Consider the following 24,992-nt stretch of genomic DNA (forward strand, 5'->3'; position numbering starts at 1 on the left):
TTTTTCTGTGCTTGGATAGGTAAATTTTAAGTATTATACTTAGCTATTTATAGATGCTTAGTTTTCCATAGACACAGTTTTAAAATACACTAAAAAGCAGTTTTACTTCCTTTAATCTGACTTTTTTATTTCAGGTTGAAAGCCTACATTTGCTCTCAGACTGGGGTCCGAATTTTAATGAAGGTAGAAAATATGCAGCAAAATCTAGTAAGGTAAAGTTGCTTCTCTTTCCATTTCTGTAAATGTTTTCTAATTCTGTAATACAGCTAAGTAGCTTGCTTAGTGGAAGGGGCTAGTTATTTTACTAGTTATCTGGCTGTCAGCAAAGCCTAGGCTTTTAAAAATAACTTTCAAATTAAAATTTTTAGATAATCACACATCATAATATAGGATAAATGCAATTGAAAAATCACCCTGGTTAGAATATTTTGAAATAACATCATGTGCAACTGAAAGGTTTTCAAATTTCATCATAACTTATTTCAATAAATATTCTGTACAGGTGTCTGTGCTTGCATCCTCAGTCATGTCCAGCTATTTAACAACTCCATGAACTGTAGCCCATCAGGCTCCTCTGTTCATGGAATTTCCTAGGCAAGAATGCTGAAGTAGGTTGCCATTTCCTACTCTAAAGCATCTTCCCGACCTAGAGATCAAACCCAAGTCTCTTGCATCTCCTGCACTGAAGCAGATTCTTTACTACTGAGGCACCGAGGAAGCCTATTCTATACAACAGAGTTCCAGTGTTCCAGGTTTTGCTTTAGGAATAAAAAAATTCATGTGATAAACTGACCATTGAATATATCACAGTGGAAAGAGCTCTACACAGAACATGAAGAAAGCCAGGCTGTAACAAACCTTATGATTTGAGAGTTTTAATATCAGTAGGCTCTCTTTCCTTCTTTAATGGATTGATGAAGCAGGCAACGTTGACAGATCTTTGAGAGTCCCTGCAGTGTGTCCTTAATAAGCGCCAGTTACGTGTGCATTATACTAAATTGCAGAACACTGATCTCTTAAGATCTGTGATGCTTTCCCCCTTTTGTTTCATTAACAAAACTACTAGATTCACTTCAGACTAAATATAATTGGTCTCATATGCTTGTATAGCTTAGAGATTTAAGCATCCAAGCTGTGAAAACAAAGCGGGGTTTGAATCCTGGCTCAGTCTGTTTCTAATTACATTAACTTGAGTAAATTACATAGCCTAACTGCCTTAGTTTCCTCATCTCTAAACTGGGGGTAATAATAATCAGGTTGTCATGAGAGACTGAGATAACGATTAGCACATGGTAAGTGCATGCTTTTTATTATTACTATTGCTACTATTGCTGTTATTACTACTATTACAACAGATAAATGTATTCTTACAAAACATCTTCCAAAATTCAAGGAAACCAAAATTCCTTTAATTCCTTACCTATTATAAAAGGTAAGGTAAATGTAAGATACTGCATAGTTTAAAGTTTATAATATAGGATAGACTGCTTAGGCCTAGATAAGTGTTCGTTTTTGACTTGGAAATACGTACTGTAAGTCTGTGAAGAGAGAATGGGAATGGTGATCTCAGCTTGTCCTAGAGGACAGAGTTTTCTCGGAGAGTGACAGAAATACCTGGAGCATGACACAACCCAGAGGGGAGCAGTTGGTAAAACCTTTACAGGAAGTTGCATAGAAAGAAATCCGAACATAGCAAGACAGGAAGATACAAGTGAGATTGGCAGATTATATTTTAACAAAGGACCAAAGAGGATAAACCTTCACCAAAAAAGGCCAAAGGACTGTACTGCAGTGAAGATCAGATGACCTAATTCTAGACACTCAACTTCCCTGGGCTCCATTCCCCTGTAAGAGCCTTTAGTTTCTCTTGTGTTATGGCTTTCCTTCTTTAGAAACCTAAAAAGGACTTCGATTGAGCCTTGGATTAACCTTGTTAATCCCCAGAGGGGAGACAATGGTACAGTAATAAAGTAAAAGATGAGTGGTACCGACTTTAAGGAATACCGAGAATACTAAACCCAAGCCAAACTGAGAAACATGAAAAGTATTCTGGCTTTCCCTTATCTATGTAGGAAAACATGTCTTCCAGATTTCTCCATTTGAGTTGTTTACTTAAACTCAATAATATATGAAAATGCTGTCAAAGAAGGGGAAGCAGTAGCTTACAACCAAGGTCTAAGAATTTTGTTTTTAAAAATTGCCATGCTGTGTAATTTGACTATAAATATACCAATAAATAAATAATAAAGTGATGTTTTTCACTTTAAGGCAATAATAATGTTAGAAACTCTTAAGTGAGATACCTTTTATCCTGAAGGTGGACCTATGTTGGACTAAGGTACATCCTTATATCTTGACTGTTAAGTCAGCCTTAAGTATAGTTATCCTAAGTTCTACAAAACTCCCCAGTTTTATTAGCTTCCATGCCAAGAATTGACTCATTGGAAAAGACTCTGATGCTGGGAGGGATTGGGGATAGGAGGAGAAGGGGACGACAGAGGATGAGATGGCTGGATGGCATCACTGACTCGATGGACATCAGTTTGAGTGAACTCCGGGAGTTGGTGATAGACAGGGAGGCCTGGCGTGCTGCAGTTCATGGGGTTGCAAAGAGTCAGACATGACTGAACAACTGAACTGAACTGAATCATGAATAATGATATTTGATACTATGGAGATACATTTAGAAGTATTTTTTTTTATTAAAGATTTTTAAACCTGTGTTCATCAGATTATACATTCATAGATAGGCTAAGATGAGCATTTACACTTCATTGTATACTTAATTACAGTTACACCATTAAAGGAAAGTACATTCAGAGAACATCTAAGTAAGATTATTATAGGTTATAAAATGCAGACTTCTAATTTAAGATAAGGAGGATTTTATTATTTCCTGAAAAGTGCTTAGAAGGTTGAAACATATTTTTCTTGTGGCTTTCTGATTTTAAATATATCATACGATTTATACCACTCCAGTAACTTCAGAGTAGTCTTTTGACCAAATACTTGGTATTGGTGATTTCCACTGGTTGTGTTTTTCATTCTTGGAGGGTTTATCACAATTGTCCCATTATGTAACTGATCAGCTAGAGCAAGCTTAAATTTTCCCATGCTTTAGCTTTACTTTATTCAACTTCTATGTTTAGATTGAGGTGATCATAGAATGTGTATCTCACCCTAAGGAATTTGTTGCTCTTGAGGCGTTTTCTTTCCAGAATACACAGAATTGAATTTGTATCTTCTTGTAAAAGTAAGTGGGCTTCCTTTGTAGCTCGGTTGGTAAAGAATCCACCTAACCTGAGTTCCATCCCTGGGTTGGGAACATCCCCTGGAGAAGGAAAAGGCTACCCACTCCAGTATTCTAGCCTGGAGAATTTCATGGGCTGTATAGTCCATAGGGTGGCAAAGAGTCAGACGTGACTGAGCGACTTTCACTCACTCACTATAAATGTAAGTATGTCTGCTTAAGTAAATCCATTCATTCATTCAGCAGACACTTAGTGAGTACCCATTGTGGTCCAGGTGTTATAGACATTAAACTGATAGCAGCAAGGAAAACCATTCTTGACTCTGTGACGCTCACGTTCCCAATGGAGGAGAATTCATGTAAGATACTCTCTTGCACATCATTTCTCACCATGTTTCTGTTTTCAGAGAATAAATGAGTGTTTTGAAGCAGAAAAGGCTATGACAGTAATACTAGGCACCATCAGAGGCAGCCATTATATTGCTGCTAACTTGTTGACAAAATAAGTTAGAATACTCCCAGCTATGATGTTGTTCATTCAGTTGTAATTTTTCAAATCTATTAAATTTTAGACCTATATTTTACTATTTACTTTCCATAAAGAATCATTTATTTTCCATAAAGAAATTCAGATGCATTTTCTATTGTTTTATGTTTACTTTGTTGCTGCTTTGATGTTCATATAAGATCCTGATTTTGATAACAATGTGGTTTAAGCTGTTGTGGGATGAATTCTTTTCAGATTTACTCAAAAGCCATTAATTAAGCACATTTACTCTCCTTGGCCTATAAATTACAAAAATTGGGGTTTATATAAGACTGAGTAGGGTACAGTTTTGTTGTAATGAAGAAAATAGACATGAAGCAAAGTTGACTGGGGTGCCTGGTGTGGATCTGTCTTCTGAGAGATGGAGATAAGGTCTGGAGAGGGTTAAGGCACATTGAGTTTCAAGTAGAAGTGTCATCATTTTCTCAGTCATTACTTTCAAAAAGAATGGCCTTTCTGTATTAATCCCTTATTACTAAGCCTCCTATTTCTATATCCTTTGAGCCTCAAAAGCTTCTCATAGATTCCTGCATCCCTGTCTTATATTTATCTCAATGAAACATCCCGTATGGTGATAAACTCCCTTTTGAAAACAGTGGCTGCCATATGCATCTTCATTTTTATATTCCTGACAGTGCTGAGTCAGTGACTTTCCCATAGTAGGAATTCAGTCTTAACTCTTTTAATAAGTAGTGTGGTGGTGGTTTAGTTCCTAAGTCGTGTCTGACTCTTGTGACTCCAGGAACTGTAGCCAGACAGAACCCCTCTGTCCATGGGATTCTCCAGGCAAGAATACTGGAATGGGTTGCCATTTCCTTCTCCAGGGATCTTCCCAACCCAGGAATCGAACCTAGGTCTCCTGCATTGCAGGCAGATTCTTTACCAACTGAGCCACGAGGGAAGACCCAGTAGGTAGTATACTAATTCATTTAAATATATGTGTGCCTGCTATGTGCTAGGCGTTGATACCACTTTAAAGCAGGGTTCGGACAGCTTTTTTGCGAGTGGCCAGACAGTACAGTTGCAGTTGTCAAGCTGCCACAGTAGCACATAAACAGCTGTAGACAGTACATAAATTACTGTCTGGGTATGACTGTAAGACCTTATTTACAAAAACAGACGATGGACAGAATTTGGCCTGCTGACGGTGTGCCAATTCCTGCGTGCTTCAATTCTCAGTTCTCTAAAATGAGAGAGAAAGATAGATTATTAAAACAACTGCCAAGTATAATGTAAAGTTTCTTTAGAAAAAGCACTTGTTCAGAGAACAGGCTTTTTGATATATAACCTTGACCTGAAGTATCAATAGGTTAAGACTGATCAAGTCTTTATTTTTCATTTATTCAGTTAATATTCATTGAGTCCCTTCCATATGCCAGCACAGTGCTAAGCCTTAGGAACACATAGACATCTAAAGGACTAGCCCTCAAGATGCTCACAGTTGAGGAATGGAGACAGGTATGTGGTAAATGTTATAATAGATATGTATTTGCATGTCAGTTTTTGATCAGTGCACAGACCAGTTGTCTTCACTCTACTTGCAAAAATCGGCATATAGAGCCAGGAGTTGAGACTTTAAACCCAGACCAAATTAAAATATTGTCTAAGCTTTGATTTCATGAACGTCACAGAAGACATTATTGCTCTTTTGTGGGGACTACCTATTGTACTTGCACAGATTCTATTAGTTGTTTCCTACTATGCTGGTTGCTGGTTATAGTTAATAATTTTGGAATACTTTTTTTCTTTTTTTTAAGCAAAAAAGCAACCAGCAAAAGAATGACCTATTTCTCTTGGATGATTTTATTTCCGTGCTGAGGGGATGTTTTTTAAATAAAAAACTAAAGTTACTTTACTTTCTTTGGATCTGTAACTTGAAATATTTAAAAATCATTTACTGTGAAGTTAAGAGGTAAGATACTTTCTCCTATGCCCTTTTAGAGAAATTGGTTTTGCCTCCATAAAGGCCTCAAGTGAGACCCTCCTGACTTCTTTTTGATTTTCACTAACACCCACCCACCAGCAAGCAAAGACCCCCTCCCGCCCGCTTCTACCTTAAAGCAGAGTGACCCCCCAGCTCAGGTGACTTGCTCAGATTCTGACTTCCTGGACTCTGAATTCTGCCTTCAAGGCACCACCTCTCAGATTTTGTCGATTCTGAGAGCCTGGTCTCCTGCCTATGTCACCTCCTCCAGGTCTCTCCTTGCTTTTCACCTCGCCCAGACACCTACTGGAGAAGGCAATGACACCCCACTCCAGCACTCTTGCCTGGAAAATCCATGGACGGAGGAGCCTGGTAGGCTGCAGTCCATGGGGTCGCTAAGAGTCAGACACAACTGAGCGACTTCACTTTCACTTTTCACTTTCATTCATTGGATAAGGAAATGGCAACCCACTCCAGTGTTCTTGCCTGGAGAATCCCAGGGACGGGGAAACCTGGTGGGCTGCCGTCTATGGGGTCACACAGAGTCAGAAACGACTAAGCAACTTAGCAGCAGCAGCAGACACCTACTGGCTGATTTTGCTCCCTTAGCATAAGCATCTCTCCAACTGATTATTTAACCTGTGTTTCTTTTCTCAGAACATTGCTTCTCAGATTTCGGTGTCCATCATAATTATCTAGGACAGATGAAAATGTTGATTTTCAGCCCGCCTTCAGAGTTTTGGGTTTAGTCAATCTTACACAGAACCTGCATTTTTTAATCTCTGCCTCCTAAGGGACCCTGACAGAAGTTATCCCTGGAACCACATTTAGAAACACTGCCCAGAATGGTAAACTCCTTGAGGACATTTTTAAATCCCATACAAGTATCTAATGTATTTTCTATATAAAAAGTATTTGGTAGATGTTTATGCAGTTGAGTTGTTGAAGTTGTATGTAGAAATGTGTAACATTAGGATCCAACCAGTCCATTCTAAAGGAGATCAGTCCTGGGTGTTCTTTGGAAGGAATGATGCTAAAGCTGAAACTCCAGTACTTTGGCCACCTCATGCGAAGAGTTGACTCATTAGAAAAGACTCTGGTGCTTGGAGGGACTGGGGGCAGGAGGAGAAGGGGACGACAGAGGATGAGATGGCTAGATGGCATCACCGACTCGTTAGACATGAGTTTGAGTGAACTCCAGGAGTTGGTGATGGACAGGGAGGCCTGGGGTGCTGCAGTTCATGGGGTCACAAAGAGTCAGACACGACTGAACAACTGAACTGAACTGAGGATGAATATTTGAAGTCAGATTTTCTACATCTTTAAGGATAGGGTCTGTACCCTTTGCCTAATCAAACTAGTAGTAAGAAACTAAATCTTATTTCAGGCTTACAGAGAATGATTGAAAAGTATACTCTACTCTGAAGATATTCTAATTAAAAAATTTATAATATACATGTTAAAAGGATTTTTTAAAAAAATCCTGCCATTAAGGAACTGAAGACCTTTGGACTTAAGATTATTTTGATAATAATGGTATAGAATTAAATATATATCAGAGAACATTAAAGGAATTCCAGGATTTCTAAGAACGGCATTAACTACTTTCAGATGCCTTGTCTTATGTAAATAGCCAGAAACCGGTTTTGCCTTTTAGTTAGATCCGTTGAGAATAACTGTGATGAAGGAAGGGTTAGTGCCTAACAGCAGTGTGCTCTCTAGATGAGATTACTTAAACTTCCTTTTGTTTCCCTTTTGGAATTTAATTCTAGTAATGAATTCTGCAGAGATAAATGGGGGGAAATCACTTAATCTAAGAATCAGTTGTAAAAAACCTTGCAGGTTAGTAGAAGATGCCATCATCAGCACTCACTCATCTCATTAAGAGATGCATTCCCAGTAAAGTTGTACTTTAAATGTTTGTGATATGTTTTTGTTTTGATCATTTTTGTACTAATAATTAAAATTATTCTATCCAGAAATTTTAACATTTAAAGCCTTAAGGTCATAGATAATAAAATGAAATTTTTACCTAACATACACATTTTTGTTATAGGGAAGTATACCTGGGTGATAAGTAAAAGGTTTTCAAGCATGAATGTATTTAGGATAAAATTCTGTGGAAAATTGAAATGGAAAGACAATCAAGGAGAAAGGGAAACCATATAAGATTTCTAACTATTAAGGAAGAACTTGTTCAAACGGTTTTTAAGTTGGTGAAATTCCAGCGAATTTACTTAAGAGTGATATAACTTTTTCATTTTAAATTATCAGTATTTGCACTGCACTACAAATTATGTTCTTTATAATCTGTTTAAACTTGTGAATAAAGATTTGTAAATGAAATTTTAGATGTCTATTTTAAAATGTACAAAAGTATCTTTGTTTTCTAAAATTATTTTAGATTATGATAAGCAGAAAAATGTGAAGAACGTGCATAAGTTTTCCCAAATGGAGACATACACAAATGTTTGCTGCAAGGGTATTTAAAATCAGAGTTAATCTAAAGGCTGCTGGATGTCTTTATGGAACATATAAGTATTAATGACACCCTTTTATTGAGTGCCTCCCACTGTTTTTTAAGTACTTTGTTAAGCATTTTATAGACATTACAATTATGTTACACAGTATATACCTTGGGCTTCCCTGGTGGCTCAGTGGTAAAGAATCCTCCTGCACTGCAGGAGATGAGGGTTTAATCCCTGGGTCCAGAAGTTCTCCTAGAGAAGGAAATGTCAACCCATTCCAGTTTTCTTGCCTGGGAAATCCCATGGACAGAGGAGCCTGGTGGGCTACAGTCTATGGGGTCAAAGAGTCAGATACAACTTACCGACTAAACAACAACATACATACATTATACATCATAAATATGTTTTATTACCCAGAAAGCCCTGACTGCAAATTTGTAACCACTAACTAGTGAAACCTAGGTCCAAACATAGGCACACCTGCTTCCAAAGCCTTGGTATGGTCTTTTCGATATAACACATGGCTCTCAGCACCATAAATGATCAGAGTATACATTCTTGGAAGATGTAGAACTCAACCCCAGTTCTTTGTTATCCATTGCTGGGATTATTGATCATTTTCCATAGTGAGACTCATGAGCAGGATGAGTACGTGCTCCAAATGGTCTTAACTTTTGGCCACATTTTGGATCTAGACTCTAGAACAGAGGAAGCAAGGAATCATTTCAAAACTAGAAAATGTTCGAATCAACGTGAAGAATGTCTGCACACATAAAGAAAATATGTAGCACAGGTTGCTAAATATTTTCATCATCTCACAACACATCCAGTGATGAAATGGGTTTCATGTGTGGCTTTCTGCTTGAGGCAGTTTTATGATAAGAATTGTAAACATAGCTTTAGAGAAGTTGACTCTTATTTAGCTCCAGGGAAGCTGAAACTCAGCTGGATGGATGAGTGGTTGAAGTTTCAGCTGCTGTAACTTGTGAATATTAATTTCACAGAGACTATACAGAAAAGTAGATCCAAAATGATGACAGTCAAAGTCTTAACAGATGATAAGCCTACAGTTTCCATAGTAATGATCTCATTTCAACTATATACTATTTTGATTATTGATTAAGAGGATTATGTAAAACATAAAAAGTTTTCTCTAAAAACTTGGAAAATAAATTTTAAGTCTCGGCTTGATGTTTATCCACTCATTTTATCCATGCTAGTTACATTACATAATAACTCTTGCCAAATTTTATATACTCTGCAGAGAGAATAACGACATACTGAAATTTCTAGGTGATTGATTTTAACCAAAGTACCTCATCTCCTTTTCAACCAGACTTCTCACTGAAATTCATAAGTACCAAAACTGAATTCTGTGTGGGTTCCCATATTCTCTATTAATACCTTGTACATGTGGTTTCTTCCTAGAAAGCCTTCATCTTTTCATCTCTAGTGAATACCTAATAGTTCACCATTGTATTCCCAGTTCTTGAAACAGCAGCTGGTACGTGGTAGACCTTAGTAAGTATGTGTTGAGTGAGGAATAACCAAACAGGCAAATAATTCTATGGTGTAGTTAATTCATGAACTGCTTAACATTTAAGCAAGTTATTTGGAGGAACATGATCATATTTTCCAAAGTGATACTTCCTATTGAAGATTGAAGGTGTATAATACTCTTGCATTTAGTCTAGCACCAGAAGAAGGATATGCTTTGTTAACAGGAGAAAGACTACTTAAAATTCCCTGTGTTAATTAGGAGAAAATCCATGCAGGGGGAAGGATTTTTAAGAAACCAGTTAAGGAGGGAAGGAGCTTGAGTTAGCAAATGAAGTGCCTAGATACTACAGGCACCTCTGCAGCCTGAAAGAACATGTGGAGGTGAATAAGGGATAAGAGAGAAGGTTTATTGAATATCTACTTAGGTTTAGATTTCTGTCATGACACGTGTCCCAATGAAATGTGATAGCTTGTTTCTTTAATTGGCACTTCCAATAAACTGTAGGGTTTATTTCTGTGAACTTCCATTACCTAGGAGACTATCTTTATCTTAGTGTTAGTCATTCAGTCATACCTGACTCTGCGACCCTAGTGGACTGTAGCCCTCAAGGTTCCTCTGTCCATGGGATTTCCCAGGCAAGAATACTGGAGTGGGTTGCCATTTCCTTCTCCAGGGGATCTCCCCAGCCAAGGGTTTGAACCTGTGTCTCCTGCATTGCAGGCGAATTCTTTACCATCTGAGCCACCTTACATAGTAGATACTAAATAAATTTTTGACGAATTGATTGATGAATGAATGCTAGGGACTGTTGACAATATTTTCATGTGCATTAATTCTAATGAAGCATGTACTATATCTCTACAAGATAGGCATTGTGGACTCTGAGGAATTGAGTTACCCAAAGAAACCAAATTACAGTTACAAAGCCAGGATTTGGACTCAGGTCTTTTTGTCTACAGAATTTATGCTTTTTTCTACTAACTTGTCCATCATTTAAATGATGAACATAATTCCTGAAAAGTATGTTATTTCCCTGCTAAAGGTGCAAAATTACCTTTGAAGTGCAAAGTGTTATTACTGATACTAGTTTGGCAAGTTACATTTTAGAAACATTTTCACCTATTAGATATAATCTTTACAAGCTAGCTGATGAGCTAGATAGCTTTTACAAGCTAGATAACTTCCATCATTATACTGATGAGGAAAACTGAATACTCTTGAGAAATCAGAGCATGTAAGGATCTGTGATAAGATTGGAACCCAAGCCTTCTGGATTTACAAGTAATTGAGCTTACTACTAATGGCATGTAGAATAAGAGCCTCGTGAAGCCCTCTTTAAAGAATGTTTTAAATTGTGTAGTTGGTCAGTTTATTTCACTACATCCCATAGCTTTCATGTCATCAATAGACTGGGATCATCTACCTGTGTGTTTCTGAGCTGTAGAGCTCTATGAACGGAGGCAGGTGTCTGCACTGCCCCCACTCATGACCAGTGCTCCATGCCAAGCATGTGGAGTCTTCATTTACATAAATTACATAAAAGTCCCAAAACAAGGTACAGCAAACTACTGGTTCAACTACTGTTATATTTTTAATATGAAAACTAAATGAAATTAGGTAAGAAGAAAATTTGACTTTGGCAAAACCTGTTTCTAATGTGACATGGACAGTTTGAGTTGCAAAAATTGTCACACGGGAGTATCATTTGGAGAAATTTTAACTAATGCCATTTTCTTTTAAACAGAAGAGTTTTTAAAAAAACTGTCTGACCCCTGTATTTAGTTTGGTTTTACATGTGTTAGTTAGAATTTATGTATCCTTTTTTCCCCTATTCTGGGTCTTCATTACCAATCTGGTTTCTTTCTTCCTTTTCATTTGGATTTTAAAAACTAGTTTGTTCACTTAATCTGTTCTCTTTCTGCTCTATTGAAATAAGTTTAGTGCTTATTTTAAAGGAATTTGATAAGTATGAATCTAAAACATTTAGTTTATAATTGATTACTGAATTCAGTTTATACCAAGATAAGTCATACTTGAAAAACATTTGCCTATAAGATAACAATAAATTGATTTATGTTAAGGCTAAGTCTTTCTAAACACCAAGAGATTCAACTGTGTACAGTTTGCACTTTTAACCTAGAAACCTAAATTAAGAAATAACACACAACTATGAAGAATATAGGTTAAGTGCTGCCTTTTGTAGATAAATGTCAAAAAACTTGCACAGTTTTAGAGCTGAAGGGAGCTTGGTGATCACCTCACCCAATGACCTTAATTTGTGGTGGAAAAATTCTGTGGCCTCAGGATTGCTATTAAACTGTTAAATTTGGAGAATATTCAATTTTAGTTCACCTGTTTTTTAAGGGGGTGAAAGGGAAGGTGATCTAAGGGTTGTCAGTGGTTAGATAGGAAATAGAGTGGTTTGTGACTCTTCTCTCTTTTTTTTTTAAATCTCTGTCTCCTTTTGAGTTATGGGAAGTTTAAAAAATCCTAATTTGCTAATAAAGTGTGGAGAAGGAAGTTCAAGAACTTGGCCAGTTTCTTTGAAAGTTAGTAACAGAGTTAAGCTTAAAAGCATACCCTTGAATATCAGTCCCCTTTTACGTATATGATGTGAATCACTGTAATACCTGTTTAGCCTCCTGAGCTGTGCTGCCCTTGCAATGCCCCGGTGAAGATGCCTAGAGCTGGGTCGGCTAGTGAGCCTGTGAGAGTAATAAGCAAGTGAAATAACAAGAGGAAATGTCTAAGAGAGTCCCTAAGGGAAAAAGAAAAGACAAATGTTGGTATGTTAATTCTTTCAAACCCAAGTAGTTTGTCTTGTGGTAGTAGAACCCTTTTACTAATGGGAACACCAGAGTTCTTGAAATTTTTAAAAAAAGATGACGCTTTCGCTTAGGATTCAGTGACTTAATGGTTTGCAAAGGAGCTGACTCCTAAAGGTTTTGGGCAGTGCCAAACTAGACTCTACAGCTTGCCTCTAGATAATGGAAACAGAAGCATTCAAAGTAGTTACAGCCTCTTGGAAGTAAATGTAATATGAAACAATGATTTGAAAGTTGTGAGGAAGGCTGTGAGGCTACGTTTTAAAATGCAGAACGCATAAAAAAGTGTCTCAGTGCTACAGAAGTGCCATTCTTCATTATTGAAAATGTTGACTGACTGTTTTGAACTAAAGTTTCTGTAAGAATGCATTGTTATTTTAGGTAAATACAACTGTAAAACTGTGTTCACAGATTAAGTAAATGAGTTAACAATTTCTGTGTTTTATCATTTAGCCCTTATAATATAACTCTCTGAAGTGATACAGTTATTATCTCCACTTTCGAGCATGGAATAGGAATTAGAGAAGTAACTTGTCAAGAATCACAGACCAGTAAGAGATGGAGCCAGGACTTTGAGTGTTAGACTCCAAACCCCAAGCAACCAGCAAAAGTTACTTCCTCCTTTAACTAACCGCCAGGTCCACAAAACATTACCACATTTATGTTTAATAGCCTTTCTTTATAAAACAGTTTATATAATTTACTTCCTAATTACTGGCAAATATTAATGGTAGACTAAGAGTAACCACTAGTAAGAAAAATCAAAGAAATTCAGAATTTCAGTGAAGTCTGACCTCTTTTAAGTGATAAACTGGAAAACAGGTCTCCAAGCTGATTGACACTCGATAGCAATATTGCTATGATAAGTTTGCAACATCTTTTAGTAAACAGTAAAATTCAGTGATTCTAATTAAAACCACACAACTGACCAGGTTTGTTTTAATTGTTTCACTTTGGAAATCTAGAGAAGCTTAACGAAGATTTAATATTTTACAAAGAAAATAACTAAAACATTAGATATGAACTGAAAATTCTTTACCAAAAATAATTAAATATGTAGAAAACATTCCCTTACTTGGAAAATGTCTCTTAATAGAAGCCTTATGATTCAGTTAAAATGTACAGAAGATAAGTTACCACAAATGTTTGTAGGATGCCTCTTGAAAACTTCCTATTTGACAGTTCAAGTCTTACTTTCTCCTAAGAAAAATTGAGTTACATCCATTTTATATTTTACTTTATAAAAGTTAATTGTATACGTCTATATCTATTCAGTCTCTCTTTTTTGTATAATCACTGTTAACTTGAAAAAAAAATATGGCTTGTTTCAAATGGAAATAACATGCAAAAGATGTGAAACATTTATTCCTTGAAGGCTGGAACCACTTTTAAAATATCGTAAACACGTCTGTATTATATTACACAGGGAAAAGAATGTACACGTTCTGGGGCCTATGGGCACGAGGGTGACTAGTTTAGGAAAACTGATGTTTTGCATTTCAAGTTTCTTTTCAACAGATAAAATATTCTATGATTCTAAAGTGAAGAATTGAATTGTGGTCATGCAAACATAAGTAAAGTTTTGGTTTTACAGTTGTTTTCTCACTTGTCAGTCATTTCTTAAAAAGAAATCAGTTTTTGTAGTGGGCTCAGCTTTGCATTTTGTGAAGAAATTCTGTTTTCCCTCACTGAAAAACTAGTGCATGGGACAGAGTTAGCATACAGAGGAATCGCTACACCAAGAGTGTAGTGTGCTGCCTGTCTCCAGTCAGCTGCAAAGTGTGGTGCAAACAGTTTGTTGCTAATTAAGAAATACCAAAATTTGAATGTTTTACTCTTAAAATTACAGCAGATTCAAATGTATCTCAATAGCAGCCTCACTCTTGATCACTGGTATTTCAGTGTGCTTTCTTGAGTGTAAGGAAGGAGGCTGGTGTTCCAGCTGTCAGGCCTGGTATCTCTTGGTATATGTGCTTTGCATGTGAGTATCATCTGTCATCTGCGGAGATAAGAGAAAAAAAGTTGGAGAACTTCTGCGCTACACTGGTGGAGGTTCTGAGGTTTTTCCTCTTTGTCATGACGTGATAGTCACATGCCAGCACATTCTCTTAAACAGTTCTAATGAGCTAGCTGAAATTCTCCTACCTCAGAGAGCAAGCAAGGAAGAATGCTAGGGGCATATATCTTTAATCAACTGAAAAATAAAATTGCTTTTAAATAATGACTTGAGAATTTCATACTTTAAGGAATAGATAGTGAAGTCGCTCAGTCGTGTCCAACTCTTAGCGACCCCATGGACTGCAGCCTACCAGGCTCCTCTGTCCATGAGATTTTTCCAGGCAAGAATACTGGAGTGGGTTGCCATTTCCTTCTCCAGGGGATCTTTCCGACTGAGGGATTGAACCCGGGTCTCCCGCATTGTAGGCAGACGCTTTACCGAATGCTTTACCGTCTTTAGGGCATATTAACATCTAATTTCCTGTGACACATTTACTGGCTTATGTCATAGTGAAAATGTGTCTGACTCTGCGATCCCATGGACTATACAATCCATGGAATTCTCCAGGCCAGAATACTGGAGTGAGTAGCCCTTCCCTTCTCTAGGGGATCTTCCCAACCCAGGAATTGAACCCACATCTCCCACATTGCAGGCAGATTCTTTACCAGCTGAGCCACAAGGGAAGCCTAAGAAAACTGGAGCCTAAGATAACTGGAGTGGGTAGCCTATCCCTTCTCCAGCGGCTCTTCGCAACCCAGGAATTGAACTGGGTTCTCCTGTATCACAGGCAGATTCTTTACCAACTGAGCTATCAAGAAAGCCCAAAATGTGCAAGTCACTCAGTCGTGTCCAACTCTTTATAGATAAACTCCATATTTCTTATATTTTGTGCTTTTACCTCATTCATAAACTCAAACCTGTTTTTTTTTTAATTTCAAAATAAAGGAAAGCCAGATTTAATTATATGGTAATATAAATTTTGGAAAATATAATTTAGAATTAAATTTTTAAGGAGTATTTTATAGCCAGTTATTTTACTACCATATATTACTATAAACTATCAGGGCTAGTTGTTTGGTTATCTTTTAAGGCTCAAACTAAATACATTTGAGGAATTTGAGTTTTTAGCTAGTCAGTATTGTATCCAAGAAAAATTAATGACACATCAAATATAGATATTATATAAAAGCCTTTATCCTTTAAGATGAAAATGAATAACTTCTTCTAGAGCTTTCCTAATATCAAATTATTTGATATGCTTTTGATTTACTTTGGGATCTCATAATAATAGCTCTTTTACCCAATTTTCTTAGTGGTGGTAAACTTACTATATTATAAGGAAACAGCTATTGAATTATTGTCATCTCCATGTAAAATTTTTTAATATAAGGAACTCATTTTATTTATGAATAACTTCAAATAAAAGGGTATTTTTATTTTTATTTTGCTTTTTTTCTAAAAGATATTATGAGCTGGATCCTGACAAAAGTCTCCTTGACAACTTGAGAGGCAAAGTGATCATTGAGTACCCAACATTACATGTAGTATTAAAAGAATACAGTAATGACATGAAAGTTCTTCACCAAGGTGAGTGTAAATTTCTTCCTGGTAACTTTTAAATAACGGGTGAAATTGAAACAGTTATGTGATTGTCTTTATATATTTTTCCACTGTATTTACACACTTAACTGAATTTCCTCTGTAACTACAGATAATGCTATAAAGAAAAATGTGATTGAGCTGTTGCTTCTGTCCTGTTTGAGAGCTTGTAAGCTTTTATCAACTTAAAATGAATGAATCATTGAATGTCTGCCTCTAAAAAGATGTCCTTTGCCTCTTTGGAATTTTTTGTATTTTGTCTTTTTCTAAGGTAATAATCTTTAAGTAACAGTCTGTCTAAGATCAGATAAATTTATTCCCTAGTTAAAACTCCTTAGAGATTCCTAAAATGAGAGATCACAAAACAGTTTTTGGTATTCTATACTTTTCCCTCTTTGATGAGTAGTGAAGTTGGGAGGAAGTACCAAAACTGGAAATGGTATGTGTAAAATGTTCGTATATAAGGTGACTTAGCCGTATTTGCAATTACTGTTGAAACTAATTATGTAGCTGAATGTAAATTCTAAAAGATGAATAAAATTTAAAAATTACTTCTAAGAAGAAAAAGAAGTTACTTACCTTAACTCAGAACCACTAGATAGCACTTTCAGCTAAGAATTATAGGTACAGGCCGAGTCTCATTGTAACTCCAGAGAAACATAAAATCCTTGGATTAGAAATATATGTTTCAGGTTTTATTGTTATACCAGCATTATAGACTCTTAATAGGCAATTTCCTTTGTTGTAAGGTCTTCTCTGTATATGTGTATGGTAGCTTTTTTCTTTGTGAAAGTTAATATAAAAAAAATTTTTTAACTAGCCAAACTTTGTTAGTGCCACAATTTGAAGCCAAATTTTTAATTGGCAAACATGAAATTTCTGATAATCAATTAGCTCTCTAAATCTTTAGGTTAATTCTTGACTTTATGTTTTGGTGTTTTTTTTTAATAATTTGAGAACATCCATTTTTATTTTTTCAAATTAAATTAGAAATTTCAGTACTAAATGGCCAGTTTCACTTTTTTTTTTTAAACTGTGTTATACCTTTCTTTTTCCTTAATATAATTCACATAGCTCTCTCTCTCTAAATGTTGGTTTCAGGGAAAGTTGTTTAGTAATATGGGTTACTAGCCAGAGCAAACATTGTCTGTGTAAATAAACACAGCACACACAGCTCCTCTTTCACCTTGTTTAGGAATGCACATTGAAGTAAGGCTTCCTGTCACGAAGCAAAAAGAAAAGGCTACTTTTTGTAGTGTACTTGGAACCCTGTGAAGTAAAATTTGGTATTTTTTGGTGGTTCGATATTTGACTTATTTACACGAACCTCAAGTGACTTGCGCTTTCAGTATAGAGGATCATTTAGAGCTGCTGTGGCAGAGAACTGAAGAGGACCTAGCAGGATTTTAAGGACCACATCAGTGCTGTCACATCGTGAATACATGGACTCTAAAAATACTGCCAGGTTTTCCTATAGATGCATTTCTTTGTGTAAGCACCTCAATCAAGGTGTCTTTTTCTTTGTACATTCTCACAGCACTGGATATTCTACAGGGTGGTCCCTTAGTGCGGGGGTTGGGGGGTGCAGAGTGGGGGCAGAAAGGGGGTGTTATATAAGAACGGGGCATTTTCTTTGGAAAGCCTTGAAATTTTTTCTCTCTCCAGAGGCAAAAAAAGTTGGATTTGATCTCGAGTTCATAGCAAAGGTGTTTCTCTTCTAGTTTGGGGAATGTGTATTTCTGGCCTGGGATTCAGTTGTTTTCACATTTGATGATTGTTAAAATGTTTGTTATGAGTATAGATGGCCATAGTTTATTTTTTAAAGTCTGCCTCCATCTATGGGCAATAGACAAGTTTTGTTTGCTTTTGGCTTTTTATGAAATGGAAAAGGTTAAGCAGTTAATGTAGCCCCACTGGATTGGAGGCGTAGAGTGCTGTCCCCACACCTTGTATCAGTCCAGTGGGAAGTGCTCAGAATGGTGTTTCTTGTCTCACAGGTCCTGTTTGCCAAACTTAGCTGGTAGATTTAAATGACACAGTAAAGGCATGTTACATTTCAGACTAAGGGGAAAAAAAAGAATGGAGCTCCATTAAAAGAAGAAAACTGGGCAACTTCAGTAGGCAGCAAAAGGAAAAGCATCCCAAATTGCAATACCAAACAGGACAAAGCCCACTAACTTAAAACTTAGCAAAATATTTTTCTCTAATATAACTCAGAATCACAGACTACTTCTGCCTTTTTAGGTTTCTCAGGTGGCGCTGCCAGTACTGAGACTTAAGAGGAAGATCCCCTTGGAGGAGGCCATGGCAACCCACTCCAGTATCCTAGCCTGGAGAATCCCTTGGACAGAGGCGCCTAGCTGGCTATGGTCCATAGGGTCTAAAAGAGTCAGACACAACTGAAGTGGCTTAGCATGCACGCACAAAACCCAAAAATGATTACTTGAATTAGTGAAAATACTAACATAGAAGTTACTTACCTATCAGTCCTTTCTTATTTATTTATTTTGACCGTGACATGAGGCTTGTGGGATTTTAGTTCCCCAACCACAGATTGAACCTGGGCCCTTGGCAGTGAAAGCACTGGGTCTTAGTCACCAAACCATCAGGGAATTCCCACATCAGTCTCTTCTTGGGCCAATAAATCCTTTCTTCCATTCTCCTGCCTCACTCCTGCTTAACCCCCACCCCCACCCCTTTCTGTTTCTGTGTGTGTGTGTGTGTGGTGCGGGTGGGGTGGGGGGGTGGGGCAGTGGGATGAGGATGGAGTTCAGGCCATCTTTACAGCGCGGCAACTTTATAGTGCAATAAGGTCTATAATGGTTTCAATCCTGAGAAAGCCAGAGGAGAAGACGAGTAACTTGTATTATCATGGAGAGAGACCTGAAGGACTCTGCTGTGAAGGACTCTGCTAGGATCTTTATGAACTTCTACAAAGATCAGGACCATATCTTGGGTAGAACCTATTTCAATGCCTTCCTTGTGAAAATGACCCTATGGACACCAGTTTGGTTGCTGGTACAATGTTACATCTAGGTACCATTGACAAACCCAGGGAACTTGGCAATTGGAATATGAAGCAAGATCCAAATTTATGGTTCTAACATCACCTCTTATTAGCTGGGTCCTTGGCATTCAGTCTGCCTCTGAGCTTTATTTTCCTTACCTACACAATGGAGGTAAAGGGCTATAAGCCTCAAGCAAATAATCTGTATTTTAACCTTAACAGTTTTCAAAGTGTTTATGTGCCATTTCCTTTTAGCTTCCCTGTACAATAAAATAAAGAGAGCAGTTATTCTGGTTCCCATTTTGCAAATTGAAAAAAAAAAAAACAGTCTATAAGTTGGAGTAGCTTACAGTTATATTAATTCAGTATACATGCTACACTGGGGAAATAAATATAGGAAAGAAAGGCCCAGTGTCTATCCTCGTGGAACTCTGCGTTAGCGAGTAAATCATAGTTTTGCTGTAGTCAAGACAGCTCCTTTAAAGGAGCTCCATTTCTGCTCTCAGTCTCCTTTCCTGTGAAAAGAAGGAGATGGCGATTAGCTGGTCTTCTGTCAGCCCACATTCATTCAATATATACTGACCCTCAATTTTAAGTTTAAAAAAAATCCTGGAAAAATTTATTCCAACCACACTTGGCCAGCCTGAGTGATAATAGTGGTCTGTCCAGTGGTGCAAGTATCGGATCCTACCCACACTGTGAAGTGACCATTCCTGAGTCTTCCACAGAGGCAGGAAGGATGTTACCTCACAAAATATAATTGCCACTTTCAGACATCATTTCTGTATTTATTGTGGCCAGAAGTGTATATCTCAGCTGCCTGGGACATGACATGGTTTGTCTGTCCCCATGAGCAGTGCTGTTGGTATGAATCAGAAGGGAGGAGAGAAGAGGGAAAAACAGAACAGGCTAAACAGAAACAGTATACACACTTGACTGTATGTTTCCTTATTTTTCCAGTGAAAAGTGAATCTACTAAGAACATTGGTGATGAAAATTGAGCACTTCTTTTGGAGGAAGAATGTGACAGTACCCAGATAGTGGCAGAGGACCTTGTTGGAAGATTTGGGGGTACTTTCTCTTGGTCATTGGAAAGTTTTATTTCTCTGAAAACTGATTAAACCATCTTGGAAAAAAAAATGTTGTAATGTATTTTCTAGCTTCCTGAATTGACTTGTAAGGCTCAGACTTTAATATGCTTTATTCTGTAGGCTGAAAACTGTTGTTAGTTTGATCCAAGGATCCTGCGTTAGCCAAAAGTTGGCGTTCTCTTTAGCGGGACCTCACTAAAGAAGGGCCATATGGCACACCATCTAGCCACAGGAGGACTGGTCTCTCAGATGCCCATTCTTGTCCTTGGGATTTGTATGTAACTTAACCTCTTGAGACAACTGAATGGATCTTTTATACTTGGGTGGCACTTGGTATGATGTCCTATGTAAAAGGTTGTATAAGTACTAGGAACTGCTATTTCTTACAGTCAGTTCAGAAAAGCAGCGGCTCCACATTGTTGTTTGAATCATCAGTGCTCACAAATCTGGCTTTCCTTGTCCACACAGTGAGCTGTGTCTTACTGTGAATTCTGTGCCTTGCACCCGATTTCGACTCTCCTCTTGACATTACCACACAGGGTGTTGTGATGAGCAGTTTTATGCTGTGTTTGGAAACGTCTAACAATAGCTGAAGAAGAAACACTTGGAACTCTGCAAAGTGCTTTTGGAATGTGTATGTGTATTTATGTATATACATGGTTTAATTTATACCTTATGGCAGCTCTGTATACATTATGATCTCACTTATTAAAATTAAAGTTTCCTAGTTTTATTGGAATTTATAGTTATGAAATTGCAATATGACTATAAAAGATTATTACATCTGTATTGCATCTGTGTACCTAACGGTTATGAAAACAAATGATAAAATTGAATATCAATGAAATTCATTTTTAGTTTACAATTAGGAAAAGTTTTAGACCAAAAAGAAACCAGAGATATTCATTAAAAGAGACTTGGAAAGATTAGAAATATGAGAAGATAATGAGAACATTATTATAAGCATAGAAGAAACTTGTAGAGTACAAATATATGTAACTTGGGGTAGAAATTGGAGAAGAGCATCTGAAGACAGTCATGGCCCAAAGACCTTTGATACAGAGTAGTGGTAGAAATGTTATTCATAGACAATAAGGGTTAGGCGTTTGAAAAATACATGCACTTCCTAAAGCAGCTTCAGGGATCTTCTCCCTATATATAGTAAAAACTTTGTGTAGAATTATGTTTTTCACAATAATTACTGGACTGACAACTAACTGGGATTTCACAATCTTAACAGTGAGATTTATCTTCTTGAGACAGGCAAGAAAGAGAATGAATTGAATCAAACGTGTCACAGAATTGTTATTGGGAAAAATGGGATAAAGTACACAAAAAGAACATGTGATCTGAGTATCAGGGTGGAGAGGAATTTCCTGACAGTGAAATCTGTTATGATGTGTCTCATTTCGAAGAAAAGTGTTCAGTTCCATCCCGTCTAGAATTTAAGTTAAAAACTGGACAAAAACCAAAGGATTTATCCTGTACTTTCCCTCCCCAGGAGGGGGAAAAAAAAAAACAGAAAAAACCCCACATGATCTATTGCATCTTTACCATATCTGTTGTCTAGAATTCTGTTAGACTTTAAATTAGGGACTATTCCTTAGGAAAGAATATAGCTGCTGCTGCTGCTGCTGCTGCTGCCGCCGCCGCCAAGTCGATTCAGTCGTGTCCGACTCTGCAACCCCGTAGACGGCAGCCTACCAGGCTCCTCCGTCCTTGGGATTCTCCAGGCAAGAATGCTGGAGGGTTGCCATTTCCTTCTCCAATGCATGAAAGTGAAAAGTGAAAGTGAAGTCGCTCAGTCGTGTCTGACTCTTTACTACCCCATGGACTGCAGCCTACCAGGTCCAGGCAAGAGTACTGGAATGGGTTGCCATTGCCTTCTCCAAAGAATATAGCAGAGTTCCCTTAATATTACTATCAGATCATTTGATTAATATGCACATTTATTCCCACAGAATTTACAGTAAACGTGTTGTAGTGAATAACTATGTCAACTGCTTGGATGGGGTAAACTTGGAACAATTCACTGAGAGCCCTTTAAGTCTGTAGTATTAAAACCCAATTTCTGTTTTAGAGGCCTTCACCATTTTGGATTCCTGACAAATTCTGATGAATAAACAAACTCCCTGACCCATGTTAAGTTCAACATCCTGCATTTCATTCACAAACCATATTTTAAAAGGAGAAAGGCTCCACCTGGCCTTCTTTATTTTTTAAACAATGATTTCAAAGGGAAGGTAGGCCTTTCATAATTGCTAATTATTACATATGGGGTTAATAGACATAAATTTACAGTAAACAAAACTTGCACCTGTTCATATTATAAATAGGAATTAAAGAGAGTTACTGTAATATTCCTAAGTGTAGTTGAGCCAATTTGTTTCACTGTAGCAAGTGATAGGATTCAGGTTCAGGATGTTAGTGAAATGCTAAACATATAATGCCAACAATTTACTTTATATGTTTTGTTTAATTTTTTGGCATATACAGTGTGTTGTGCCTGACTTTATATCAGGCATTAAATTTTAAGTAAAGATAACCTAAGCTGCTTTTATTTAGTCATAAACTACTGTATTAAAATGTGGTAGGTTTATTTTCAGGTAAGTATTGAATACTTTTATTAACCAATCATCCTTCAACTGCAGGTGTCAAAAACTCAAACTAGTGTCAGCATGAAAGGCAGTTTATTGATTCCTGTGCTGGGAAGTCCAGGCATGACTGGGTCCAAACAACAAAGAAGCCGTATGTCTTTCCATCTCCCATACTTGACCCTGTTTTTCTTTTTTTTCCATGGATTGGTTTTCTTTCCCAGGCAAACTTTCTCTTTGGGGATGCCCACTTTGCACTGAGGTGAGGATAGTAGTTACATCATCATACAAAGCTTGGCAGCAAGTTATTTAAAACTGGGGGTAAGAACTTTCATTTTAACCAGATTAGATCACATTCTGTCCCTGAGCTGATGAGGAGTTCCCCCAAAGGAAGGGGAAATTACCAGAAAAGGAAGGGTGTAGGAACTGTAGAGGAAAGGTGGTTCCTGAGAATACAAAAGAAACAAACAGATGTCCATTGCACATTTATTGGAATTTGAGTAGCAGGGGGTTACTGATTTGAAATCACATAAGGAGTAAAATTCAGAATTAATCTGCAGGGCTTCATTGGCTTTAACTAGAGATTTTAGTTCCTACTTGTGCCATTGCTGCTGAGTTGCCATTATAGGCTTTTTTTTTAATGCTTCCCATTTGTGTTTGACATTATGTTACTACTGGTTTGATCAGATGCACCGCACCAGTCTGTTTCCAAGATGGATTTGGAAATTGCCCGTTTCGTCAACATATGACAAATACTGATTTTGAAATTAGAGTCTACTGGAGGATAATGCTTCAAAAAAATGAAGACTATTTTAGTAAAAATAGACCCTTAAACCTCTGAGGATCTGTACTTCATTACAAAATATTTTCTTTTAACTTTGGTCAGCTGAAAGCTATCTAAAGTATGTGTGCATGTGTTCTTTAAAATGAACTAAAATGTGGACAGTTTTCCATATTGAAGTGTGGTGAGCTGCACTCATTTTGAACTTCATAACCAAATGCATCCTTTAGCCTTTGATAAGCTGCTATACAATTCTGCTATCGCCAGTTTTGTTTTCTTAATGAATACAATACCACTTACTCTTCATGACTGGGCCCCAACCTAATTTTACAGCCATTTCTTTCCTGTATCTCCACCCTTTAACTTCAGTCTCATGAAACAACAAAAATGCTACCATATATACATCCCAAGCATTTCCCCCACTGAAGTGCATTTCTCCTTGTTAATAATCTCCATATGAGCATATTCTCCCTACTCTCTGAAACTCAGCTTGACCAGTCATGGCTGTGAGCCTCTCATGTAGAACCCATAGTTACGTTCACACTGCATGCATCTCCTGATAGGCAGATGCTCATGCCACACTGCCTGTTGAGTGTTTTTAATATCACACTGATAATAAGGTTAAACTAGCATATATTAATAGCTTACTAAATACCATGCACTATTCTGACAATTGTGAGCCAGGCCTATGTCTGTCTTGTACATCTAAGAAAATAGCAGGAGCCCAGGAATCTCTCAGGTAGTCAGTGCCCGTCTCAGCACCCTTCTCTGAGATTAACTCACCCTCTGCCTCCCCACTTCCTGAGACGGCCTACCATCTCACCCACCTTCACCCTCTCTTTCATGTTCCTCGCCTCGACCAAGAGTTGCGATTTGAGCCCACGTGCATTTGTGAACAGGGGCTCAGGTGGAAAATGAAACTGATTCATGTTATGGTAGACAGCATTATCAATGGGGTTTACAATAAATCCATTTTACAGATGAGAAAACCAAGGCAATAGAGGTTCAAACTTATCCTTAGATCACACTGTTAAATGATGAATGATGGGTGTTCGATATTTTCCTTCTCTTAATTCCTCTCAGAACCTGGTATTATCTTTCTTCCTGTCTATATAATTATTGCTCAAACTGTTGTTTAACTGGTCTTGAAGGCCAAATCTGTGGTTGATAATTATGGCACAATATCAAGCAGTTTCTGGCATAAAGTAAGATCTCAGTAAAGATTGGATATTGAGATAAGTTGGGAGAAGTAGGGAAGCTCTCTAGGTTGAAAACAAATTTTTAAGGCACCGTTCTAAGCACGTTAAAACTGTTAATCACTGATTCTTCACAGTCCAGTGAAGTAAGTACTGCTGTGTTTCATTGACTCCACAGTGTCATTAGTGATAAAATGTGCCATTTTATTA

The 24,992-nt window shown here is 37.3% G+C and overlaps 1 protein-coding gene across 1 annotated transcript in view; it reads left to right on the top strand.

The window, feature by feature from the left end:
- The window catches only part of ZNHIT6 (zinc finger HIT-type containing 6), a 58,853-nt gene extending 38,608 nt beyond the window's left edge, over nucleotides 1–20,245 (top strand). The window contains exons 8-10 of the mRNA XM_052637516.1: nucleotides 135–212; nucleotides 15,977–16,101; nucleotides 20,081–20,245. Coding sequence (XP_052493476.1) covers nucleotides 135–212; nucleotides 15,977–16,101; nucleotides 20,081–20,121 — 244 coding nt within the window. The 3' untranslated portion in view covers nucleotides 20,122–20,245. The remainder of the gene's footprint in view (nucleotides 1–134; nucleotides 213–15,976; nucleotides 16,102–20,080) is intronic.
- Nucleotides 20,246–24,992: the final 4,747 nt, after the last annotated feature.

This window comes from Budorcas taxicolor, chromosome 3, assembly GCF_023091745.1.
Source record: "Budorcas taxicolor isolate Tak-1 chromosome 3, Takin1.1, whole genome shotgun sequence".
Classification (NCBI taxonomy): Eukaryota; Metazoa; Chordata; class Mammalia; order Artiodactyla; family Bovidae; genus Budorcas; species Budorcas taxicolor.